This window comes from Miniopterus schreibersii, assembly GCF_964146895.1.
Source record: "Miniopterus schreibersii genome assembly, chromosome: 12".
Lineage (NCBI taxonomy): Eukaryota > Metazoa > Chordata > Mammalia > Chiroptera > Miniopteridae > Miniopterus > Miniopterus schreibersii.
Genome location: NC_138112.1, coordinates 28,539,835 through 28,564,812, shown reverse-complemented (window position 1 = coordinate 28,564,812; position 24,978 = coordinate 28,539,835). Strand labels below are relative to the sequence as shown.

The 24,978-nt window shown below is 41.9% G+C and overlaps 1 protein-coding gene across 25 annotated transcripts in view; it reads right to left on the bottom strand.

The window, feature by feature from the left end:
* DLG2 (discs large MAGUK scaffold protein 2) overlaps positions 1-24,978 on the bottom strand; it is a 1,618,243-nt gene that overhangs the window by 289,502 nt on the left and 1,303,763 nt on the right. For 2 of the 25 annotated variants that reach the window (XM_081155085.1, XM_081155086.1), the window contains exon 1: positions 2,706-2,821. The exons of 21 other annotated variants lie outside the window; for them this stretch is intronic. In XM_081155085.1, the coding sequence (XP_081011211.1) occupies positions 2,706-2,741 (36 nt within the window). In that variant the 5' untranslated portion in view covers positions 2,742-2,821. Of the gene's footprint in view, positions 1-2,705; positions 2,822-24,978 lie in introns of those variants that run through there. 2 more of the 25 variants (XM_081155091.1, XM_081155090.1) reach the window with 1 other exon arrangement.

Sequence of the window (24,978 nt, the reverse complement as noted above, 5' to 3'; positions counted from 1 at the left end):
TCTCTTCCCTCTCCCCCCTTCCTGCTTCCTAGGATTATCTGAAATCCTGATCTTCCTTCATGTCCAGGTCAAGTTCCATTTTCCCAGACTGCTTGTTGATGGTCTGTGCTACTCACTTGGCTGTCAGCTCACACCTGGCAGCATCATATAAATTTTCATCCCCTTTTAATGCTTTATTATTATATTTTAAGGTACATAAATAATTCAAGCTCATTTAGACTAATTAAAATAATACTAAAGAACAGCAATTAAATTGAAGATACCCTTTTTTCTACTCCAATTTTCAGGTAACCACTGATAATAAGTTTAATATGTGCTGTCTTTACAGTTTTCTCACACATATATAAATAATATCCTCAGCTATATTCCTGATGTCTAGAACAGCACCTGGCATATGTAAGTGAATGAATATATATAGGTGCAAAAGCACATATATTTACCTCCATATATAGTTATCATTTAAAAAAAATAGATCATATGACACATTGTTGTGTAATTCACTTTCTTTTTCCATTTAAATTAGCCTTTTATGAATAAATGTCATCAACGAGACTGTAAACTTCATGAGGGCAGGACCAACCACTGTGTTAGTCTGCTTGTATTCCTGGGATGGGACACAAATTCCCTTCCTCATAGGTTATTATTGAAAGTTATTGTAATTACATGTGCCTGATATATGTCTTCCTCTACTCTGAAGAGGTTTTAAGGTTCACAAAGACTCCTATTTCTCTAAAAAAGCATTATTAACTAGTGCACCAAGGATTTGGTGGCCAATTCCAGTGGCTGATACTAAAAAGAAGACAAACTAGAAAAGGAAATGATGGAAGAAGAATGCAGGAGGAGATAATGCAGGGCCCTGAAAATGAGGGCGTGGCTTTCCTTTAAGGGGGGGTTTCCATGCTGGAGCTGCCCTTTCCAATGCTCTTTCTTGGGAAGTGCTAGCTGAACCACACAGCATACAGCCCCCACTCTAAGAGTCAATGATTTCATACGAATTTTCTCTCTGGCCAATCAGAGAACCAGAAGAAACAGCAAAATCCGTTCAAAACTCTCCTGAGAAGACAGGCTTCATAAAACTGAAAGAGTGTGGAAGGAGGGCATCCTCTAGAATTACGTCTCCATCACTTCCTTTGTTCTCTCAAACATATATCAGGGCTTCATAAAAGCAGCCCCAAGGGAATACTGTAAGCATCAGAAAATTTTCCATTTACAGAGTCAGGAATGTATTTTCAGTCATTTAAATCTTTCCTAATTACAACCAATTCCCTCCTCCCAGCCCTCCCAATTTAGCACAGAGCACGCACTCCGTAGTTAAAACAACTCCCCAGCGAAGTCTGAGTTTCCATGGTTAGTTGCGGAGCTCTGGATGTGAACAGAGCCGAAAAGCCACACTCCCGGAGTTAAAGCACAAAAACATCAAGAAATCAGGTCCCACTGCCTTGGTTCACTTCCTCACACAAAGTAAAAGCTCCGTAAATTATGGGAAGGAAGGGAAAGAGAAACGGGAGAACAAAAATGAAAAAAGAGAGGGAATAAAGAGGGAAGGAATCCAGGGAAATTGGATTTCCTCAATCTGTCTGGGACCAGAAATTTAAATGGGGCTGGAAGGAGGTTACTAATAAAGATAATACTAGTAACCAAATATTGGGCAAACGGGTACTTACTGGGCTGGGTTTGTTATTGCTAATCCTCCCAAGAACTTAGCAGAACTCAACTTTAAAAAGGAAACTGAGGCACAGAGACGTTAAAAGCTTCTGCAACCTCAGAGCAGGGATAAGAGTTGCATCGGTGTGACACACGGACTGTGAGCCGCCCCCACCCCCCACCCGCACACACACTTACGCTGCCCCTTTCACAACACTGGCTGCCTCCAACCTCAGGTCTGCAGTTAAAAACCCTGGCAGCCACCTATGCCAGGGTGAAGCTGAATCGACACTCCCCCCCTCCCCAAAACCCCAAATTCCCTCTACCATGATATCACAAAAGGATGCCTTTTTAACAGCAGCTCCAGCTCCTGCCAGTGCCTGTCATCACTGTGGGTCACTTTGCTTTTCCATTGCCGTGAACAGTCCCCTACAGGCACGTTGTCCAGTCCTGGTCCCTAGGGGCTGCTCCCTTCAACCCCGGTTGGTCAGTGCAGGGGCCGGCCCCTCTCAGCCCTTCTGCACTTTGCAGAGAGCTCAGTGACCCCTCCTCACCCCCGCCCAGCGTCTTAATCCATACCAAAGCCTTGTATAGCCCTGTGGCTGGGTGCAGCTTCTCGCACCCAGTGGGCCCCTGACTGTACTCCCCTCCACACCGGGGCGGTTCGGCAGAGGGCTGCAGGCTCGGCCACCTCGTGTGGGAATGACCAGCACTGTCAATGAGCACGGCCGGGAGGGAGAAGCAGCTGAACCCCGAGTCCCCTCACTGCCCTAACGGTGCCAGCAGCGGAACGAAATACACATGCCGAGCCCTTGTTGCTCTTGGCAGTGGGAGTTCTGTGGAGCCCAGACGAGAATTCCGGATTCTTTAAAATCCCTTTCTCGCTCTTTTACCCTCACGGTTTAGCATTGCATGCAGCTTCCTCTTGCAGTTTTCTCTTTTGCCAAACGCATAGCCACCTGGAAAAGTTACCACAAACACTGCCCCGCAGAGGTGGGGTCCCCGGATCTCCAGACATCCTTTCCCGCTCCCCCTGCCCCCTCCCCGCCTCAGGGTCTCACCTCTGGGATCCTCTCCGGATCTCTCTGCCTCTGCATCTGTGACTCCACTCCCGTGTTCTCCCTTCCTTACCTTTTCTCTGCGGCTGTCTGTTCCCTCCTCCTGCCGCTGCTGTCTCTCGCCTCTCTCCTACCCCCTCCCTCGGACCGATCTGCGATCTGCCTCCACTTGCTGCCCTATCCGTTTATTTCCCGTCTCTGGTAGATTTATCCTGCTCTATACTGAAAGGACAGCTTACCACTTACTGTGTTTACCACCTAGCACAGAGTTTCTGGAATTGTGTTGCCCATTTGAAGTCTAAACTGTGAGAGCCCTATAGTTATGCCAATAAAAATAAAAAGTATTCTCATTCCATGAATACAACCAAAACATTGGGTTAGCTGTCAAATGTAGACAAACCTGAGGAACATATATTCAAACTGAAATAACAGACTGATCTCTGCTTGCACTTTGAAATGCCATCATGGGCTGTCTTGTTTATATTTAATGCTCTGTGACTCTATGTCAAGGACAAGCCTTAAGTTAGGGTTTTTCTATGTTGTGCTTCTGGGGAAGCTCCCTAGAATGTAGAGGGCCCTGGAGCTGCTGTAAAACATTTTTTTCAAAACCCACTTGTTTCTGTCTAATGTGGAACCTTGCTGCATATCAAGGAGAATATTGAAACTCTTTTTTTTTTAATCTTCACCGAGGACATGCTTAGAGCGAGGGCTGGGGGCAGGGAGAAAGAGAGAGAAAGAGAGAAAGAGAGAAACATTGATTGTTGCCTTCCTTAGGGGCCAGACTGACCAGTGGAGCGGGACTGAATCCCCAACCCAGGGATGTGCCCTGACTGGAAATCGAATGGGCAACCTTTTGGTGCAGAGAGTGACTCTCAACCAACTGAGCCACTCCTGCCGGGCCAAACTCCTTCTTAACATTGTCATTACAAGCTGAATGTGCTAACTCCAAGTTGGCCTCCCCATCTGGTCCTTGTTCTTATTAGTACTGGACAGTAGATAATAGTTTAACTTCGGACTTTTGAGTATGTGCCTAGCTCAAGGTTTACATCATCTCCACAGTAATCTCCATTTGTTACCAACTTTTGCCAACAATTCATTCCCTCTTTAAAGCATGAAAACATTATTGTTTCTATGCAATTTTAGTATGCACCTCAGATACAAAATATAGGGTTACAGAAGCACTTGGGGGAAAAGTCACACTGAAGACATGTGCAATGACTGATAGAAAAGCATGAATGTCACGTTAGATAATAGATGCTTCTGCATGCATACCACCCATGTGCAGGAAATGCATCAGTTGTAAATATTGCTTCTCCTCAAAGTTAGGTGTAATGTGAAAGTCAGGTAAACTAGGAAAAGGCATGGCTTTTTCAATGAATAAGAGGCAAAATAAATGTGCATAAAAAGCGTAAGTCACTGAGACAAAGTGTGTATAATTGTACAGTGTGTTTTTTAGGGATAACATTTGTAAAAGTATATGTCGTATGCATAAAAAGTCTTTTTTTCTTCTTTTTTGCTGGCCTGTGGGTGTCTGGCCATGTAGTTTCCTTTCTGAAACACTAATCCACCTGAGGATTAATAAGTGGGTGGTTCTCAAAGCAAAGAACTTGTTTTTGGCTTTCTGCCATCTAGAAATTCCTGGCTAATGTTGATCTTTACCAATTGTTACAAGCAGTAAAAACAATTAACTTTAATATTTCCTTAAAGTAAATTGTTCTACAATTATTTATATGTGTGTGTGTATATATATATATATAACTATAAATAAGTTAGGATAATTCAGTGGTTTAGATTAGTGCTTGTATGTCCCAATAGATGGCAACATCCAGGGATAGGTATATTTTACTTATTTACTTTTAAATATGTTTTTACTGATTTCAGAGAGAGGAAGGGAGAGGGAGAGAGATAGAAACATTGATGAGAGGGAAACATCAGTTGGCTGCCTCCTGCACACCTTCTGTTAGGGATTGAGCCCACAACCCAGGCATGTGCCCTGACTGGGAATCGAACCAGCCACATCCTGGTGCATGGGACGAAGCTCAACCAACTGAGTCATATGGGCTGGGCAGGGTAAGTATATTTTAAAGAATGCTCAGTGGATATAGCTCTAGTTTCTGTTACTAGTTAGCTTTGGAATTTTGTGTTTTAGTTCCTTAATTTACTACACAAAAAATATTATGCAAAAGTTCATGAGGTCCCATTCAGAGTTATGATTCTGTGATTCAATCGTGGTTAAAATATACATACATACTGTAAGATGTTTAATTTTGCAAACATCTAAGTACCTCTTCTGCCTCCTTTTACTATAAAAGATATCTATTTATTTACTCATTCAAACATTCATTCTAGAATTTATTTGGGATTTCCTCTGTTTCAGGTCTTATCCCACACCCCAAGGAGGCCAACATTGTTTAGACAGCCTCTGTTCTTGAAGAGCTCTGGGTCTATAAGAGGATCTGCTATTTTATAGAATTTCATCTCAAAGGCCTAATTGTAGAAAGTCAAAGTTTTTCTGCAAAGAACTCAAAATGTATCCATAATATTAAGTGCTGATAAGTGGTATTTCATTTCGGAGAGTCTTTCCTTTCCTTTTCCTCCCTCCCTCCCTCCCTCCCTCCCTCCCTCCCTCCCTCCCTCCCTCCCGCCTTCCCGCCTTCCCTCCTTCCCTTATCTCTCCTTTTCTGCTTCTCACTCTCTCTCTTTTTTTTTTAAGTCAATGGGGGCTGTGTGATAGAAAGGTAAGTGTGGGTTTTGTCCAGCAGATTCAGGTTTGAAATTTGGGCACTGCCTCTTATCTGCTGTGTGATCCTGAGCTAGTCACCTGCTCTGAGACTCCACTTTCAAATCTATGATAAGAATACCTATTTCAAGAGTTGCAGAGTTAAAGCGATGCATATAAACACCTACTCAATGAATGATAGCTATTGTTTTCAATATTAAAAGTTAGAAAATATTCCTGCTTTATTTAACATCTTTTTCGAGTAAACCAATGGAGGCAGCTTTTTTTGGCCTGAACCCTCTGAAGACTCTTTATATCCTATTGCCTATGGCTGTAACCTCTACCCAAGAGTTCTAGGACCAAAACATCTGTGAAGATTCTGTGGGTACTAGATAGACAGGAATCACATTAGTTTCAACTATACAAAACTGCCAGTATTAGACTTGAACTACAAAACTGGCAATTGCATATGGTTCAACCTCATACTACTACTGATACAACTAAAAGCAAATTTCACTTTTTAATGGAAATGGCATGTAAAATTTAAGAATTGTTTTTTGGCCCTAGCTGGTTTGGCTCAGTGCTTAGAGCCTGAAGGGTCCAGGATTTGATTGCAGGTTCAATCCCTGGCCCCGGTCGGGGCATGTGTGGGAGACAACCAATCAATGTGCCTCTCTCACATCAATGTTTCTCTCTCTCTCCTCCCCCTCTCTTTTTCTTTCTCTCTTTCCCTTCCACCCTCTCTGAAAAGCAATGGAAAAAATATCCTGAGGTAAGGATTAAAAAGAAATTGTTTTTTGGGGGATTGTTTCCTGGTTAAAAAATGTAAAATCCATTTTATTTGCTTTTAGATTAAGGGATAAATGGTGAAATAAATCTGCTTGGTTCTTTTTTCCAGAGTAGTTTTAGAAGGTTCAAATTTGAGTTTGATATTGTGAAAATTTCAGCCTTAGGCAATGGGGTAAAGGAGGTGAAAATCCATATTTATTGTTGGCTATTAAGAAAAAGAGCAAATCGTTGACTATTTTAAGAGAACAGCATTAAGATTGCCAACTAATGAGCTGAAACTTGTTCTGACTGTGACACATTACTGAGCAAAAGATTAGAGGAAATTAGTATAAAGAGAGAAAGAAAGACTTTTTTTTGGCTCTATACGTGGGAAAGATGGAGGATTGGGAGTGTGTAGGAGAAGTGTGAGGATATGTGGGAGAAGAAGTATTTAAAATGTTCAAAAGAAACTAAAATGGGGCAAAAAAATGTATGCTGGGGCATAGGTTTTAGGTTTTCAAAACCAGCTATTCAGACAAGTACCTCTAGTGTTCTCATCAGAACCCTTTTTTAGTAGCCTCTGAGCTTCCATCTGGGCTGTCTACTGGGCTGGGAACGCTCTGTCTTGTTGATAGCAACATGTCACATGGTCACCGTGGCCTTGGGAAGCCCAATTCAAACCCTACTTCTTCTATGAAATTCTTCCTAGTAAGTAAAGAGCATTTACTTCCTTTGTCCTAAAAACTAAGCAAAAGACTTCTATTTCTCCCAACTCCCTACTCCCAGGTGCTTTGTAATTGGTTTGTGTTTGTGTTTAGCAGTAATATGTGGTCTAAGGAATAAATCTGTCCATCTGACATGGCCTCAAGACCACTGTGTCTACATTTATTTGCCTACAATGTGCCAGAGGCTATGCCATGTACTGGAATCAATAAAAATAAGACTTGGGTAGATGACAGCCTTATAAAATGTAAAAACGCGCTCATGCTATAAAAGACTTCATTACATTTCTGAAAGTCTTTCCTCATAAGGGCTATTGGAAACCCTATAATTCTGCCATTTGAAATTCAGTGGTTCAGCCGTAAGCTTGTTATATATTTAAATCTTGATATAGTTGGGATAATTCATTGCCTTTTTACTGACATACAACCTCAATGTGAACTGTTGCATCTGACTGATCAAGAAATAAAGGAATCAGTCACCCTTAAAGGCTAAATGCTATTTCAAGGGAAATAATTTTGAATCAATGTACACTTGAGGACCAGTTTATGACACACCAGATGAAGACAACTTAAAGATGATAACACATTTTAGTTCTAACGTTTTCAGGAGTAGAAAGAAATACTCTTAATATCCTTTGAGATTTAATAAAAGTTCCATATTTTGCAGGAATACATTCTCCCAAGCCCTGTAAGTCCCTGTGGTTGGTCAGCGGGCTCTGCTTGAGTAACTACAATAGGGTGAAATGAGACTCTCTCTCTCTACCTACCGGTCTTAGCACAGTGAAGACCCACAGTAAAAGCTCAGTAACACAAGACAATGGATATTTGGTGAGATGAGTGACTTGTTCAAGATTACTTAGACGTTATAAACAGAATTTGAAACCCAAATGGTCAGATTCACTAACTCTTGCTTTTAGCTGGCACCTCTTTTGGTTTTGATGCATTTTCTGGGGCAACACAAAGCAAGTCTGCCACAGGCCTTAACAACACAGCAGAAACAAATGCTTTATTAACACAGCAACAACAACAAACAGCATTTTTTAAATCCCTCCACGTGCCAAATGTTTCAGTAAACATACACGCCTTATATTGATTCTTTCCCATAACAGCTCTATAAGTAAACAAAATCATCATTTTGTCGATGAGGAAACTGAGGCACAGAGAGAAGTAAAATGTCCAAGTTCGCTATTATAAATCCAGAGCCTGGATCCAGACCCACTTTTTCCCCTTGTGTATATACTTTTATCTTTATATTGTAGAGGTATTTGCAACTTTTAAAAATAGTATATAAATGAACAGTGTATAAGAGAGCCAGAACAAAATAATTAGTATGTACTTAAAAGAATTAGAATTACTTCCTTTATTTTCCAGCTTAGAATAAGATTACTTATGACACAAGGAACACCTACTTCATACACCCTTTTGGACCAAATGGCAACTACATATTTAGAGAAGACAAGTATTGTACATTAGAGGTACCAAAAACACTTCTTTTGATGCAACCACTTAGGAAATGTAAAAAGTAAGCATCACCCAGCATCTGGATGCTAAATAAAAGAGCCAAGGGCTAAATAAATAAGGGAGTCACTCTACCTACTTCCCTGTTTCTAACTTTTAGCGGTTTAAGTTTATTCAAAAGCTTAACATAGTTGGTCCCATATCTATGACCTCTTTTTTAATAACTTTAGAATGGTAGCTCTAAGCAACTCTATAGCTTGAGCTCCTGAATTTCCCAGTGTTTCTGCACTGTTTCTCAAAGGGACCTTCTCTTCAGGGTTCAGCTTTAGCTTTATGAGGTCTTTAAAACCATTATCTTCCAGGATACAAGGGATACTGAGGGGATACTTCTTCATGTATTCCATAGAGGCCCTTACTTAAGGTGGAAAATAAATGTCCTCTTCTAGGATTTTGCATTAAATCAACCACAGATAAGCTGATGGTCCAAGATGTATTCCCTATCATTTTAATAATCTCATAGGCACTGGAATCACTGTTCAGGATATTTATCAATTCCTACATACCTGAGTTCAGATCTTTCAACCAGTAATGTTAACTCCACACAGAAACACTTGAGTCTCCATGGTCTCCAAGGGTCTACCCATGACAGCTTTCAGAGTGGTTCAGTCAAGAAATGAAAACAGGCAGTCGGACACTTTCAATAATACAGTTTTGGGGAAATTCACTCAATTTTCAGGCTACATAAGTTAAGCTTGTCCACTGGATTGGAAACAATATTCAGTTTGTAGCACACACTGTATTGGGTAATACTGGAAATTATTAATTGAAACAGGGCCACGTTTCACGGTATTAAATTAAGGCATGTTTCTCCTTTTTCCTGGGATGCACCTGCTGTGATAATCACTAAATTGGTGTTTTCAGTGACAAGGTAACCTTTTCATGAAAGGACTGCCACGTTTAAGATTCATTGTCCCACCTTTCCATTTGCTTCACCCACATCTGCAAAGACACGCTCATCACTCAAGCCTCCTAATAAAAAGGTGATAGCCCAGGCGGTGCCAACTGATTCAGTTCCTGTAATGGAGAACTTACTCTGATGAATGACCTTCTCAGAAGTGAAATTTGTCATGAATTCATGCTTGACAGTTGCCATCTTGGAGTCAAGTGTGAAAGGCCAGTTGAGCCTGAGGGAGGCCTGCCACCTACAGGGGACACAGAGCCATCCCAAGTGAAGGAACCCCCTCCTGTAGCACCCACTCTCCAGCTGGCCTGCAGGACTGCCCAGCTCCAGCTCATGATGGCTCACCCAACAGGTGGAGGAAGGCTGGAGGGCAACTCACTGAGTGTAAAGGGAGGAAGCTGCTGAGGGTTTTAGCTCCCCCTCTCAGCTGGCCTGTGCATCTGTGCAAGGCCATGCCCACCCCGCCCACATGGGCCTCACCAGGGCCTCCAAAAAGGATTTCTCATGTCTACTCAGACTGTGACTATCTAGGGTCTTTTTTTCTAGTAGGTGAATTCTGGAATGACCGTTTACAAACATGGATTGGTTTCCCTATTTTACATGCAAATAGGCAACCCAGATTCCTGGAATTATTAGTTGTTTATCTTTAGTGTTTGCCAAGTTGGGCCCACTCTTTCTGACTCCAGAGCTAATAGCTTTAAGTATCACTATTTCTAATTTCATCCCCCTTGATCTTACTCTCCTCAGGACATCCCAATTCCCCTTTCACCCCCCAGTATATCATATACACTAGTCCTAATCCGTGGCTTCTTGATTCCTTTATAAAAAATGCAACTAGAACGAAACATGTAATCCTAAGAAGGATCTAACCAGTGTGAGGTCCAGAAGCATTTTTCCTAGGTACATTTCTGTAAATAAATTCTAGGTAGGTATTTTGGCTGTATCATCAGATGGTTACCTTGTAGTCACCTAAAACCAAAACACCTTCTTCTAAGGAGCGGCTGCCATTTATCTTCATTCTAAACTGATGCAATTAATTTGGGGGCTGTATTTTCTCAGGCTGTTTGTTTTAGCAAGAACCCTCGTAAGCCAGGAAAATGTAAGCAGCCAATAAATAATTATAGGATTTGTGCCAATCGTTTGCCTTCTTGCAGCTACTTACTGTTTTAGCACCTTTGAATCTCAGTGTTTTTACTGGAAAATGGGACAAGAACATACTCCCTGCTAGCTTTGTGGGAGGTTCAAATGCGATAATGCACAAAATGTAAGGTGGTGTTATTATCACAGATAATCTGAGTTTTAATACCATATTAGAAAGGTAATTATAACTACTAAGCCCATAATCACAGAAACTACAACCTGTGGGTCCTAAAACTATCTCAAACATAAGATCACCTATTCAGGCCCTGGCCAGGTAGCTTAGTTGGTTAGAGCATGTTCCAGTTCACCAAGGTTGTGGATTCGATCCCCGGTGGTCAGGGCACATACAAGAAGCAACGGATGAACACATAAATAAGTGGAACAACAAATTGATGTTTCTCTCTCTTTCTCTCAAGGCAATCAATAAAAATACTTAAAAATATTTTTAAAAGATCATCTATTCAGATTTTAATCAAAAACCTTTTTTTTTTTTACAATTCTATTTTCCCTTTAAAAGATGTTTAGTTTGCTTTCATTGCCCTCTAGTGGTTGTTACACAGAAAACATAACTACATTCTTTTACATTTTTATTTTGGGGATGCTGGGCAGTCTTACAAACATTCTTCAGATATTGTTAAGTTATACACATTCCTGTCAGCTGGTAACCTTTCAAGGGTCAACCAATAAGGTCAGTCCCTACATCATGAGATGTACAATGCTGCACATTACTTGCTGTACATTATTTTATTAGGTCTTCACAAAGAACCTACTCACTTAAAATAATAATCCGACTTTATTCATTCATTAAACACAGGATATCTATTATGTGTCAGGACAACAGAAGAGACTGTGTCCTGGATTATAGCCTCGTGAGGAAAATGGGTTATTAAATATATCATTACAAATGAGTGTGTAAATGTTGTGATAGGGAAAGTACTGGGTATATGAGTGCATTAACAAACCCTAGCCTGGAGGCATTTCTGCATGTTTTGGGAGGGTGGAGTACGATTTATGAGAGCAGGCATTTAGAGAGCGTGACAAGTAATGTGAGATCTGAAGAATGAATGGAAGAGTTATTCAGGAGGAGAGGTTGGCTGGGGAGAGTATTTGAAGGGAGAGGATAGGATCGATGTTAAATACGGTTAGATAACAGAGAAAGTGGGGGGGGGCGCTTCAAAGATGAGGTTGGAATTTCTTAAAAAAAAGCTATATTGGGGAGTTTAGACTTTAGCTTGATGGTCAAATGATAACCAATGAACTCAGACAATGAATGGATTTAATTTTTAATTTTTAAATTCTTATTATTTAAAGGGAAAATTTTTAGTTATTAATTATAAAGTAATTGTCCAAAAAGCTTTCAGGGCCTCTTTTTTTTATCACCCAAGTTTCTCTCAAACACATACAGGGGTAGACACAAGTAGGTTGATAACAATAATAAATAATAAATAATAATACAAGAATAAACTGTTTCACATACTCACAACTGTAAACCTACTTTGCCCACCCCTGTACATTCCTGGCATGCTGGAGCTGGAAGGGACTTTGAGATCATTAAGTTTCCCTCCTTTTTCTTTACAGAGAAGCGAGGGGGTCAGGAATTTCCTCAGGTTGCATTGAGTGGCTGTGCCTGGGAACTTTCCTAGCAGAGTCTCAAGCTCAAATTCCCCAGCCTGGGAGGCAGAGGCCTGACTGGTCTCCTATCGCTCATGTCTTGTTGGCTTGGACTGTTCAAGATTCCTGAGTGTCCTGACTTCTCTCCTTTGCACTGGACTTCATGCTCCTCATTTGTGGTCTGATGAAAAGATGGTTTACCTTAGACTCGAGGGGAGGGTCTAGGAGAGTCTTCCCGCCCTAAAGAGAGCATAATTCCCCAGACCACAGGTCAGGTGGAACTCCCTCGCATGGGGGACTTGCACTAGTATCTTGAGGACATATCCATGGCTTGATCTTCACTGTATCTTTATAGCAAAATAACACAGGTGCTGAAAACTCCTATAAACTTTGTTATGGACAGGGATGGGTGAATAAATGAACAGTGGAATATCTTTTATTTTTAAATTTTTTGTTTTTACAAATTTTTAATGTTTTTCTATTGATTCTTTCTTAGAGAGAGAGAAAGGGAGAGGGAGAAAGAGAGAAAGATCAATGTGAGAGAGGAACATCAATTGGTTGCTTCCCAAACACACCCCAACCAGGGACCTAACCCCTGCAACCTGAGTATGTGCCCTGACGGAATCGAACCAGTGATCTTTTTTTTTTTTTTTTTAAATATATATATCTTTATTGATTCCAGAGAGAGGAAGGGAGAAGGAGAGAGAGAGAAACATCAATGATGAGAGAGTCACTGATCGGCGGCCTCCTGCACGCCCCCGACTGGGGATCGAGCCCGCAACCTGGGCATCTGCCCTGATCGGGAACTGAACTGTGATCTCCTGGATTCTAGGTGGATGCTCAACTGCTGGGCCACACTGGCTAGGGCAAGATATCTTATTTCTTAACTGAAGGTTTAAGTAGATGTTAGAAAGGGAATGAAAGGTGTATTCTCTTAATAGCATGTATCAGAATTTTTCTCAGGGAAGAAACTGAGTTTAGAGAATACAAAGATGAGCCACCAAAGGTGAAAGGAGAGTCTTATCAAGTAAGCAAAAATTATAGTTGTATTCTCTTTTTAAAAAAAAAGAAAATCCTAAGAATTTGAAGGTAGTAAGAGATTAGAGAAGACAGGTCAGGAGGGAGGGAAACAGAGAAATCGGGCAGCATGGGGCAAGTGTTCAAAGGACTTTAAAACCAGAGATACATGAAGCTGAATTAAAATGTTTTACATGTTTGATGCAGAACACTGCCATCTTTTTGAGTCCTAAGGACTGTCTACTACACACAAAAGAAATGCTAACGAACACTCAATTACGTTTATGTTAGATACAGAAGGAAGCTGCTTTTCTGGGATGTCTGTGATTCTGGGGACACCTGACTCATGTCCATGTATGCTGAATATGGGGGCAGATCAAAGAAATGAAAAAAATTCAGCTCCCACCTTCCTTAACTCTATCATAAATGTGTCAGTAGAATAATAAAAATACATGAAAAAGTAGCAATGGTTTAGTGCAGCTTATGTTGCACATGAAATATGAGAGATATTGGCAATAAATGGTTTTTGTAGTTTGGATCACAGCATCATTTCTAACATGGCCCAGCAGGAATGTTTCCCTCCAGGGCAGACTTTGAATGTAGAGAAATAACAAGCAGTTAAATTATGTGGAGGGTTAACTATTGGTCCTTCATTGACCTTTCTCTTTCTTTCCTTCAAGCAGGAGAGTCATTCCATCAATCTATGTTAGAAAGGAGCAACAGTTCTCACTCTGAGATTTCTCAAGCCATTTGGCTCTTAGGTCTCGTGGTTGGTTCTATGTGCTTTGTTACTTGTAAAAATGGAACTCTCACTATATATATAGAAAGAGAGAGAGAAAGCAACAAAGTCACAAAGTCTGTTTTCAAATTTGAGTTCGCCTTTCATTCCTTGAATTATATTTTGAAAGTCTAGTGTTATGATAACAACCAGTTTTAATACTGTGGTCAAATACTATCAACAGCACTAAAGCTCAGCCAATAGACCAGACACCGTTAGTAAATACAGTTTTGTGTAAAATTCTTTACTGCCATCTTGTGGATTCTCAGGAAATAACTTCAGTCGTAATGTGCTATTTCTTGTTCTAGGTTCATTTACTGTGTTAAGTTCATAGACCACAGTATATGAAAATAACTAGAAAAATGTACAAGAAAAGGGCACCTAAATATCCAGGTTTCCGTTTAATTTTACCACTTTGAATGCATGCATTATTTAACTTCACCTTTCTTCATGAAAAGTGTGGAGTAAGGGTGTGTGTGCATGTACACATTGTGATGTGTGATACATGCACACGTGAGTTCTGTATAATGCTAGACCCTTGGAAGGCTATGCATAAGTGCATTTTAATAATCAGAATTATAAATAGAATCCTCTCCCTTCTGCCTTTACAGCTGTTTGACATAGAAAATTAGTATGAGGAAAACCTAATTAGGCAGGGCCCGCTGGGAAGGAAGAAGGTTGTATGGACATAGCATGCTTAAAGCCAGGGCTGCTTGTAATTAGAACTAGACTGTTCCTCTCTTCAAATGACATTTCCTATTTGGCTTAAAAATACCACCACTACCAATTATCCTGGGCATCTTTCCCAGACTCCACATTACCTAAGCACCAAGAGATTAATTCAGCAAGCCCCAGTGGTCATTTCTGGACAAAATGACTTTGGATTTAGTATGAGAGGGAGAAGGGGTTAGAGGTATTTATTGTGCACATACTATGTGGTATGTGCTTCACATAGTCTGATTTCTATCATCTCACAGGGTAAAACTCTGAAACTCAGAAAGTTTAAGTAAGTTGACCAAGATCACACACTTAGTAAAAGGTGAGGCTAGGACCTGACCCTAGGTTTGCCTGATTTCAAAGCTAGTGTTTTTTTCAATTTCCAAGTCAACCTCACAAGGTCTGTCAACCCTGATCATGCTATTCCAGTGTGATGTTGTGCTTTATAATAAGAAATAAATATTTGGTTTTCATTCCAGTTTCTGGCACAGAATTCCTAAAACCCTTGAAATCTCGTAAGTGCTGAGAGTGAGTGACAAAGGTGTCTTTAGTCATGTTAATGATGTACCTAAGGGTGGGGGCTGGTTGCCAGGAGAACCAATCTTATGGTTGGGTGGTTGGAACTTTTGTCCCAGCCCTCAGACTTGCTGGGAGTAGAAATGGAATCAGTCACCTATGGCCAACGATTTAATCAATTTTGTCCGGGTAATGCAGCCTTCCTAAAACCCCAAAAGGACAGGGTTTGATGAATTCCTGAGTGGAACAGGTGTGCCTGGAGAGGACATGGAAGCTCTGCACCCTGTCCCCATACCTTGTCCTATGCGTCTCTTCCATCTGGCTGTTCCTGAGTTATGTCCTTTTACGATAAACCAGGGATGTAATAGGTAAAGTGTTCCTCTGAGTCCTGTGAACCCCAGGAGGGGGTTGCTCCAATCTACAGCAGGTCAATCAGAAGCACAGGTGGTAACTGGGGTGTGAGACTGGCGTCTACAGTGGCCTCGGGGTGGGGGGATGGGCAATCTTGTAGGACTGAGCCCTTAACCTGGGGGATCTGATACTATCTCTGGGTAGGTGGTGTAAAAATTAAGTTAAATTGCAGGAGACCCAGCTGGTTTTGGAAAATTGCTTGTTAGTGTGGGGAAGTGCCCCCTCCCCAACCACTGCACATGTTGGAATCGGTGACTACAACCTTCACTCTCCTTAAAGCCTTTCCACAGGTTCCTGCTGCCCATTCATCCTTGCTTGCTTTTAAGGCCTTGGATGGTGTGTGCTGCGCCTCTTTCCTGGCTAATCTCACCTCTCCCCAAGTTCCCTCTCATTCTCTACACCCTCATTACCCTGCACACGGCTGCTCTCCATTGCCTGGGCCACCAGACATGATGATCTTCTACTTCACTTTTCCTCCCTTATCCTGCCCCATGGCCGGGCCTTTATACATCTTTTTAGCCCAAGATAAGACATCACTTCTTCAGAAATGCCTTTTTGGTCACCTGGTCTGGGTCAGGTCACCCGGTTTGTGCTCCCCAATATCTGTGCACACTCAGAACGCAAATTGGAAAACTCTTTGAAGGTAAAGATGGTGCCTATTGTCTTTGCCGCTATATTTCTAATCCCTGGTACAGTGTCACATCCAGGGTAGGGCAATGTATTTGTTTATATTTTTCTACATATATTTTTCTTATATATTTTCTTTATAATTTTCTATAGTTTTTCTTCCCCAACAGAAGTAAAAATAATAGGTTGGAGACCATGCCCCATTCGACCTGTTCCTCATCTTTTTTAAAGACCAAAATGTGGATTCACCTGAAAAGAACCAATGATCCATTTAATCATTTGTTAGAGAGACTCTATAGCTGTTTAATAAAGCTACACAGACTTTTCAAGACAAGGGACATTGGTTTGCAAATCCCTTTACCTCAGAAAACAGTTTTAATTATTTTGGGGCCCAAAGTGCTTGAAACAGAAAATCATCAGCATTAGAAATAAAGCCTTCATGGTCCACAGACATTGGCAGAGTTGCTGCCTTGCCCTTGCCTGAGTCTCTTGTGGGCATATTGGGGTGAGCAGTCTTAGCGAAGGCACTGCCAGCTGTCCAGATGCAGGCCCAGGCCCCTCCCAGTGGAGGCTACTCCCCACAAACACTTTCTATTGTGTATGAAGCAATTATGATTCTCAAGGTTTTATATCTAAAATATTCCTCAAACAGAACTCAATGACCCAAGTGATCTCTAATAGACATTTATCATATACTGTTCAGTGTCCAAATATCCTTCATATTTTGGGCCAATCCAAGGTAGGAAGGAGACACGCCTTATCCCCCATTAGAGAAGCTGTGGGGGTGGGGACAAATATTCCCTTTCCCCATCTGTCGGTACCCACAGCATGGACAGGCCAAGCAGGCGTTCTTGTTGGGAACCTGGAATTCCCACACTAAGGTGTGTGGAAAGAGAGATTTTCTCACAGCCCCTCCAGCAGATGTGGCCTGGCCATAAGTGCCAATAGTGATGGCCTCAAGAGCAGGGTCCTTAACAAACTGTCCTTCCACAGAATTTCCTCCTGGCCCTGAGCCTGGTTTCCCAGCCTTCCTAAGGATCCAGTGAACTATCTGTTATTTCTCCAATAAATTCCTTTCCCATTTAAGTCACCCACGGCTGATATCTGTTGTCTAGAGTCCAGAACTCAGGAGAGTGAACGCACTGTCCAAGCTCCCATCAGGCACAATCCTAAAGTAGTTAGCATTACAGGTAAGACAGCTGGTGGTGACAGAAGGAGGCATAGCTGGCTCCGAGTTAGAAAAACAGTGAACTCTTTAGTTTCCTACTGTACAAAAATGGTCAGGTGATCATTTTCCTTGCTGTCCTGAAGGGAGGCTGTGAGGACCCAATGAGACAATGCCCATAGAAAGGGACTTTGTACCTAGAAATGATGATGGTGGTTAGGAATCGGCTAGCAAAATAAGTTGGAACTAAAAGTCAAACCAAATTGGAACTAAAAGTCAGTCCACTTTTGGCTGAGGATCACTCCTTCCTTACAACTTGAGCTCTGCCTGCAAGGTTGCCCCTTTATCTGGGCTCGGCTGTCATCGCTCATTTTCAATGTTTGTGTGGAAAAGGCTCCGGGTTAAGTGTCTGCCTTTGAGGCAAGTGTAGGAGCTCAATCACTTAAACATTTTTCTGTAAGGAGAGTAGACATTATAAACAGATTTTAAATGAACATCATGTATTTAGCATTTAGTACACAGTATTTATTTAATATTTTCTTGGTCTATGGGAATTCTTATTACTCAATAAGAAAGAGAATTTGCCTGATTTGGAAAATATATTCCATTGGTAAGAGAGATAAGAACTTTAAGATATTCTGAATCTTCAAGACAGAAGGAGTCCTTTGGGCCAACAGTCCAGATGAATACAACTGAGAGAGGCTCTAAGATTCGCAGCTGCTTTCAGAGAAGTGGGCAAGGATGTCTCATTCATTCATTCATTCATTCATTCATCATTCATTCATTCAACACTTGCTTAGTCGCTGAGTTCTATGCTAATTAATGGGATGCAGAGATGGATGAGACACAGTCCTTGCCCCCAAGAGAAACTTCAGTGGTTCGAGATGCTGCTTCTAAGTCACCTCAATCTTAGTGTGTATGTGTACAATGGCTTCCTGTGGTGGCTCATATGTCTCCTTGGGAATGTTCTGTTATTTCAGGCACTTATGTTTTCCTCACTGCCTGAACGTAGAGTGCAGACAGCTTCAGACATAAGCAAACTGCCAAATTCAATCCTCCTTCGTAAGTCTGGAATTGCAGAAAAGAACAGCTTTAAAATCAGAGACAACAGTGGTTCATACACCACTGTCATTGCTGATTATGTGTGTGGTCTTGGGCAAATTGTAGAATTTCTCTGAGCCTTCAACCTGATAAGGTTGTTGTTAGGATTCAGTAAAATTATGGTGCTGTGTCCAGCTCAATACTTAGTGCTAAGCTCATACTCAAGAAATATTAGGCATTTTATCCCTAATTCTCCACTGTTCTGGCTTCCTCAAGACCCTCTTTGCTGGGAAGTTTCTGTTCCTGAAGCCTTTCCACATTCCCAGGTTGGGCCAAGGACAGTCTTTCTTTTGTGACCATATGGTCCCCAGAACTTACCATTAGCACTTTCTGTGTTATAGTGAAAATACCCAGTTTATGTGTTTGCCCCCCATCCTGAGGCTACCTGTTCACCAAGGACATAATTATTTTTTTCATGTTGTATCCTCAGTGCCTAGTAGCTTTTGGCATCCAGTCGATGCCTAGTAAATGTTTGCAGATTGGTTTTATATGAATAGGTTAATAAGTTGTGTGTAAAGAATATCTCTTATTTAATGCTCCATCACCCCCTCCTAAAGTTACACTTCAGTTTGATGAGGATCTTTCCAGTCTTAGGCATTTGGGTTGAACTCTCTCCATCCTATCCCCTTAGCTCTGCAAATAATATTTTAATGTGAAATAAAATACCTGCCTGAGTTTTTCTGGGGATTAGTGTAAGGCAGAATTTCTAAAAGTATGAGTCCATTAGATAGTAAATCATATTCCGGAGAAAAATATTTTTTAGTTAAATAAGGTTAGAAAATGCTTTCATAGCATTTCTTTATTTGCTGGAGGACTTCTCAGGTCCTTTATTTTATTATGAACTCTTTTTTAAGATGCATTTTACAAACCTGGTATTATAAAGAACACACTTGTAGAAATCCCAGTACCAGTTGTACAAGAGCTCTAACTGGTATCATCAAACTGAATTTCAGACTTTTGAAGGCTGATGAAAGCTGAGGTCTTGAGTAGTTGTCCTCGGGTTATCTATTAGAGATACGGCTTTAAGTGCCTGTTTCCAATGTACTATTTTGGCTGCATCTCTACAAGTTGTGATACATCATTTGTTTGTGACATATTGAGTAAGCAGCCCTTAAGGAATGTAACTGGAAAATAGCAATGTTAATTTTGGTTTCCTACCATGCGTGCAAAGTTTATTGAGTTTCTTCATTTGACATGTGTTACACATTCCCTCTTAGACAATGGGGATGCTTCCTAAGTGGGGCCTGGGGATCCATGAGTTCTCTGCTCCCTCCCAGGTAATAGAAGGCCCTTATTCATTCTAAGTTCCTCCGCAGAGGAAATTCAGTACTTGCACAGGCATGTGCTGGGAGCTCACACACATCAACATGCTACTCCTCTTGTCACAACAGTGAAAGACATCCATATGGCTTGTCAGTAAATAACTGAGCCCTCCCGAGTGACCCACACCACCCGCTGCCAGAAAGAACCCACCTCCAATAATTCTGCAGCCGCGGCACCGTGGCCACTCATTGTGCAGGCTGGTGCCAAACTATATGTGCCAAGCTGTGAAATATTTTGAATAGTTCCCCTGACTGGAGTAAAAGAAACAGCAAGGGTGGCTGGGGCATAAATGGGGGCAGCGGAAGTGGTGTACCCAACCTTGGAGGCCTTGTCAAGAATTCTGGACTTTTAGTAACAGAAAACTATTTAAAGGTTTTAAGAAAGGGCAAGAAATGACATGATAAAATATGCTTCTTAAAAGGGGCATTCAAAAGTCAGAAATTCAGTCTGATGACACCAGTTCCAGCTATTCTCAAAGTGGTACAAGTGTGCTCTGTATAATGCCAGATCTGTGAAATTCTCCTTAACAAGCTCTTTCCAGAGACTGGAAGTGGGTATGCGATGGAGATGTTTATACAGCTCGGGCAACAAACAGGAATGAAGGACTCACAGGGCACAGCCAGGACCCACTGAGTCCCTGCCCTCTGGCAGGTGGGCTACGGGTCAGCCAGGGTGAAGCCAAGGCTGAGGCAAGATCCCTGCCCCAGAGCCTCTTCACTGGCCACTGCTTTTATTAGAGGTGGTCCCTGAGCAGGGGGGCTGTGAGCTCTGCATCGGTCAGGAAGACAAGTCCCACAAATCTTGAGAAGGAGCAGAGGGGCAGGGTGGGAATGCACCAAAAATACGCGATATTCAATGTCTTTCAAGCTAAAGATGCTCAGTATTCCCTTCAGCAAATACTGTTTCTTTGAGGAAAGGGATAAGACAGGCCCTTGGTGACAAAGCAAGTCTCCCCATTTTCTTGGGGGAAGCTGTGAAATGACCCTTCACCTGAATATGGATGTTGAATCATCCCAGTTTGCAGGTATGTACCGCTGTGTTTAAGCTGGTGTTGGTCTCTGTGTCATTTTACCCTTCTTTCTGGGGCTGGGGGAGGTGGAGCTGGTGGTGCTCAGCCAGAAAAAAAATGCTCTCCTGGCCATGGATGACCAGAGCTGGACTGATGCTTGTCCCGGAGGGAATGGCAGAAGCTTTGCTGGAGTCTGGGTGACTCCTAGTGTTGAGGACAAGAGGAGAGAAGCTAAAGGTGCTGCTTAGGTGAGACTGGTAGTTGAAGCTGTTGTGCTTTTGGAAACAAGGTGACAGAGCAGCACCCAGCTGGGAGATGCTCTTGTCCCTATCTCTACACGGGTCCCAGAAGCCTCTCTGGCAAATTGGGGCATGCTGGCTTCAGGAGCAGCGAGGAACGGCCCCTTGCAGACACCCTCAAGCACTGGAGACTATGAAGCAAGTCTCCTTCGTGGGGGTGAGGGCCAAGCCTGAGAGGGAAGGACATGGCCCATATGGCACGGTCCCTGCAAGGGCTGGGTTTGTAAGCTCTTACGAGGACCACTGCATGGGGATTTCAGGCATCATGCTAGAAGGGATTTAGAATTGTCCCTTGAGATCACAACATAAAGGTGACTTAATCAGTACCCCAGGATGGCGAAGAGTGTACATAGCGCTCAATTTTATTTAAATAACTTAGCAGTGAGGATCTGACAAGTAAAGTCTACCGCCTCTGCATGGCCCTAAACATGAGGATACCCTGAGCATTAAACACCCAAGTCAGATGGGACTCATTTTCAGTCTCTCTAAAGCCACAATGTGATTCCAATTTCAACTTAAAAATTCACAATTACCTGTTGTTCCTCCACCTAAACAGCTGCAGCATTTCACTCCTGACAACACATATTCCTAATCATGTTAGTTAAATATCCCAGCCCATCCAGAGGGAGCTTTGAAGGAGACACGTCAGCTAGGGTGGGCTTTTTTGGAGTCCTGAGGAACCAATAAACTAAAGTTGCTTGGTGAGACAAGAAAGAATCTCTTTACAGGGTATTATCTCTGTGTGCTCTGCTCTACACTGTTTTCATAACAAAGCACAGAAACAAATAATAACAGAGGCTTCTCTATCTTTCCCTCCACAGGAAGATGGCCTGAGGGGACCACTGCACTAGTTACCGCAACTGCATGCTGAACGCCCTAAATGCTCTTTCCCGAAAACGGCTAAGAGAAAAAGGTTCAGTGATCGGATTAGGCTTTCTACAACAAACCCCTGAGGAACAGAATATGTAAAGGAGAATTTGGACAGAAAAGATGACTCCCAACAAGTGCATGGCATGTAGCCTCGGGCGATGGTTTCTACATCTTTCAGCATCTCAGCTACTTCAGTTCCCTGGCTCTGGTGGGGAGGGGGTGGAGGGTAATCTCTCCAACACTAGATGGCACCATAATCTTAAAACACAGAAAGCTGGTTGCCTTTTCTTGAGAGACAGGCACGTCGCCTACCTTGCAGGGAAAGTCAGTCGGGGGAGCTATAAAAATACCTACTCAAGCCTTTCCCACTGCTGGTGTCCTGTGAGGTGCCCCTTATGAGGGGGTGTGGTGGTCAGATCTATTTGGGAGAAACCATGTGCTTTATCTGCCTCTAAGGAGGCTCCCAGTGCACACTGGTAACAGATGTTTTTGAGAAATTTTTCAGTGCAGAAACTTGGTGCCAGGGAACCCCTTCTCTTGGCAGCAACCGAATGCAACCCTGCTGCTTCACACTTTGGGAAATGCTGATCTAGTCCGAGCCTTTTCCCAAAGAAGGAATGGCCCAGATACCTAAGGAGGCCTCCCTGCTACATGGTTATCTGATACTCTTTTAAAAAGTCAGACACATTTGTAATGCAGAGTTGTGAGTAGAGAGAGCAGCACTGACTACTTACACTAGGACATGCTTTATTCTGTGTTTAGTCTCCTCTCTTTCCTCAGAATGCCATCTATATCCATATCCATGTCCATGTCCATATCCATATATCTATATCTATATCATCATCTATATCATCTATCCGTGCACTCACACCCATTAGATATATAGATATATCTGCTTTTAGGCTGTGAACATTTTGAGTGTATGTATCTCATTCATCTCTGAGATTTCAAGTCCTGGTACAGAACCTGGCATACAGTTAAGCCATTAGTAAAATAAATAATCTGGGAAGATTCTATAGCCTGTGTGGGAGATAATTCTGGAACATAGGAATGGACATTATGCCCCTGATCAGAAAGGTAATTGCCTTTTATATAAGCCTCTTCTCTATAAAGATCAATTGAGAGCGGAGACCTAGCCTCCAGTTCTCTTCCCTGGGGATTCTATTTTTTCTTCTCTCCACTATGTTACTGTTAGTGTAACTTGTTAGCAATTAACCATACATGACCTAGTAATATGTGTTGACTTTGTATTTAACGCAATTACTATTTAGAGTTTTTGTTCTTGCATTTCCCAGGAAGGCGTAGCTTGTTCTGATATGGCCAGTGTAAGCTGTAGATGCAGAATGCTTTTCCTCCACAGTCCATCGTTAATCATTCTATTCGGACAGTTTTCTTTTCATATTGTAATATTTGAGCTTCTCAAGCCTGCTTATTCTTGTCTTGCAGTGTTAACCAATGAAATTCCAGGACTGAGCTTTGAACGGGCTACTTTCTAGCTCCAGTTTAAATAAATGTTCCCAAGCTTAAAAGGACAAATGTTCTCTCTTCCTTTCCATGTGCAAAAAGGCAGGTGCCAGTATGATCACTGTACTACTCCTTGCACATGATTTACATAAAAAAGGGCATCTCTGAACTTCAGAGACTGTTGTTTTGTTCTGTGAGTTGTAATCTCTAAGAAGACTATGTAATTCCAATTGGTTGCCTTACTTACTATGGCAATAATATTTAAATAGATACAACTACTTTTGAAAGTAGAAATGCTTGTGAGTTTTCTTCATTGTGCCATAAGAAGATTATTAGCTCATCCCTTTTCCTACCACACCCATAAAGGTTACAATGAATAAAACCTATGGCTTAGTGGATTCCTCATTTAACAGAGTTAAAGACTCTAATGTCATCTCCGTGCCTCAGTTTTCTGCATCATTAAAATGAGCATAGCCCGGGCGGGTGTGGCCCAGCGGTTGAGCATCGACCTAGGATCCAGGCGATCAGGGTTCGATTCCCGGTCAGGGCACATGCCCGGGTTGCGGGCTCCATCCCCAGTCGGGGGCGTGCAGGAGGCAGCCGATCAATGATTCTCTCATCATTGATGTTTCTCTCTCTCTCTCTCCCTCTCCCTTCCTCTCTCTGAAATCAATACAGATATATTAAAAAAAAAAAAAGAGCATAATAAGGCATAGGGCTATTATAAGGTTAAATTAGTTATAATAGTGACTGACTGAAAATTACCACTTAAATATTAGCTCTTCCTTGTTCTGTGTGCTCCTGAGTGTGGTGTGTGCACAGAGCACTGTGTACTAAGAAGCTGCGGAACGAGACCATTGACGGGTTTTGAAGAGAGATTGGGCTGTGGGAGAAAAACACACTGATTTGGGATAAGGAGACCTGATTTTGAGGTCATATCACGTTCAGTAGCTGTGGCGCTTTGAATGAATCATTTAGCCTTTCTGAGTCCCCTTTCCCTGATGTGGAAAGTGAGAGTAACAATAACCTGTCTTGAACATTAGAATTCCTTGTAAGATCCCCCAAATTAATGCGTGTGAAAGTGCCTTCCGTCCGGGAAAACACTGTGACGATGTGAATGCTGATCGTAATAAAAGGACAGAGTGGACCCCAGTGTACAGATTTTGACCCAGGAATATGGGGATATATTAGTATGTTCTAGATACAATTTTTAGAGTCAGTCTCTCAGGCTATAGTGACTTTCTAAAGCATCATCATATTTATTCAATACTTTTTCATCCAACAAACATTTTTTTTGAGAGACTGCTATGTGCCAGGCACTCTGCTAAATGTCAAGGATACAAAATCATTTAAGATAGGGAATTTGCTTTCAGGGAGCTTTTGCCACTTAGTAGAGAAAGAAAGATGTAAGTAAATAAGGTTTAATAATGGAGAGGAAACCTTACAGTTATATCTTATATATCATTTAAGTACAGAAAAAGTGGGTGGGGGAAGTAGTTAAAGGGGGGATGTTTGGCTCTTGGATGGCAGAACAAGGCCGGGGCCTTTCCTTTTTCCTTCCATGCTCAATCCTTCCAGACACCTGCTAGCTGATGAGTGA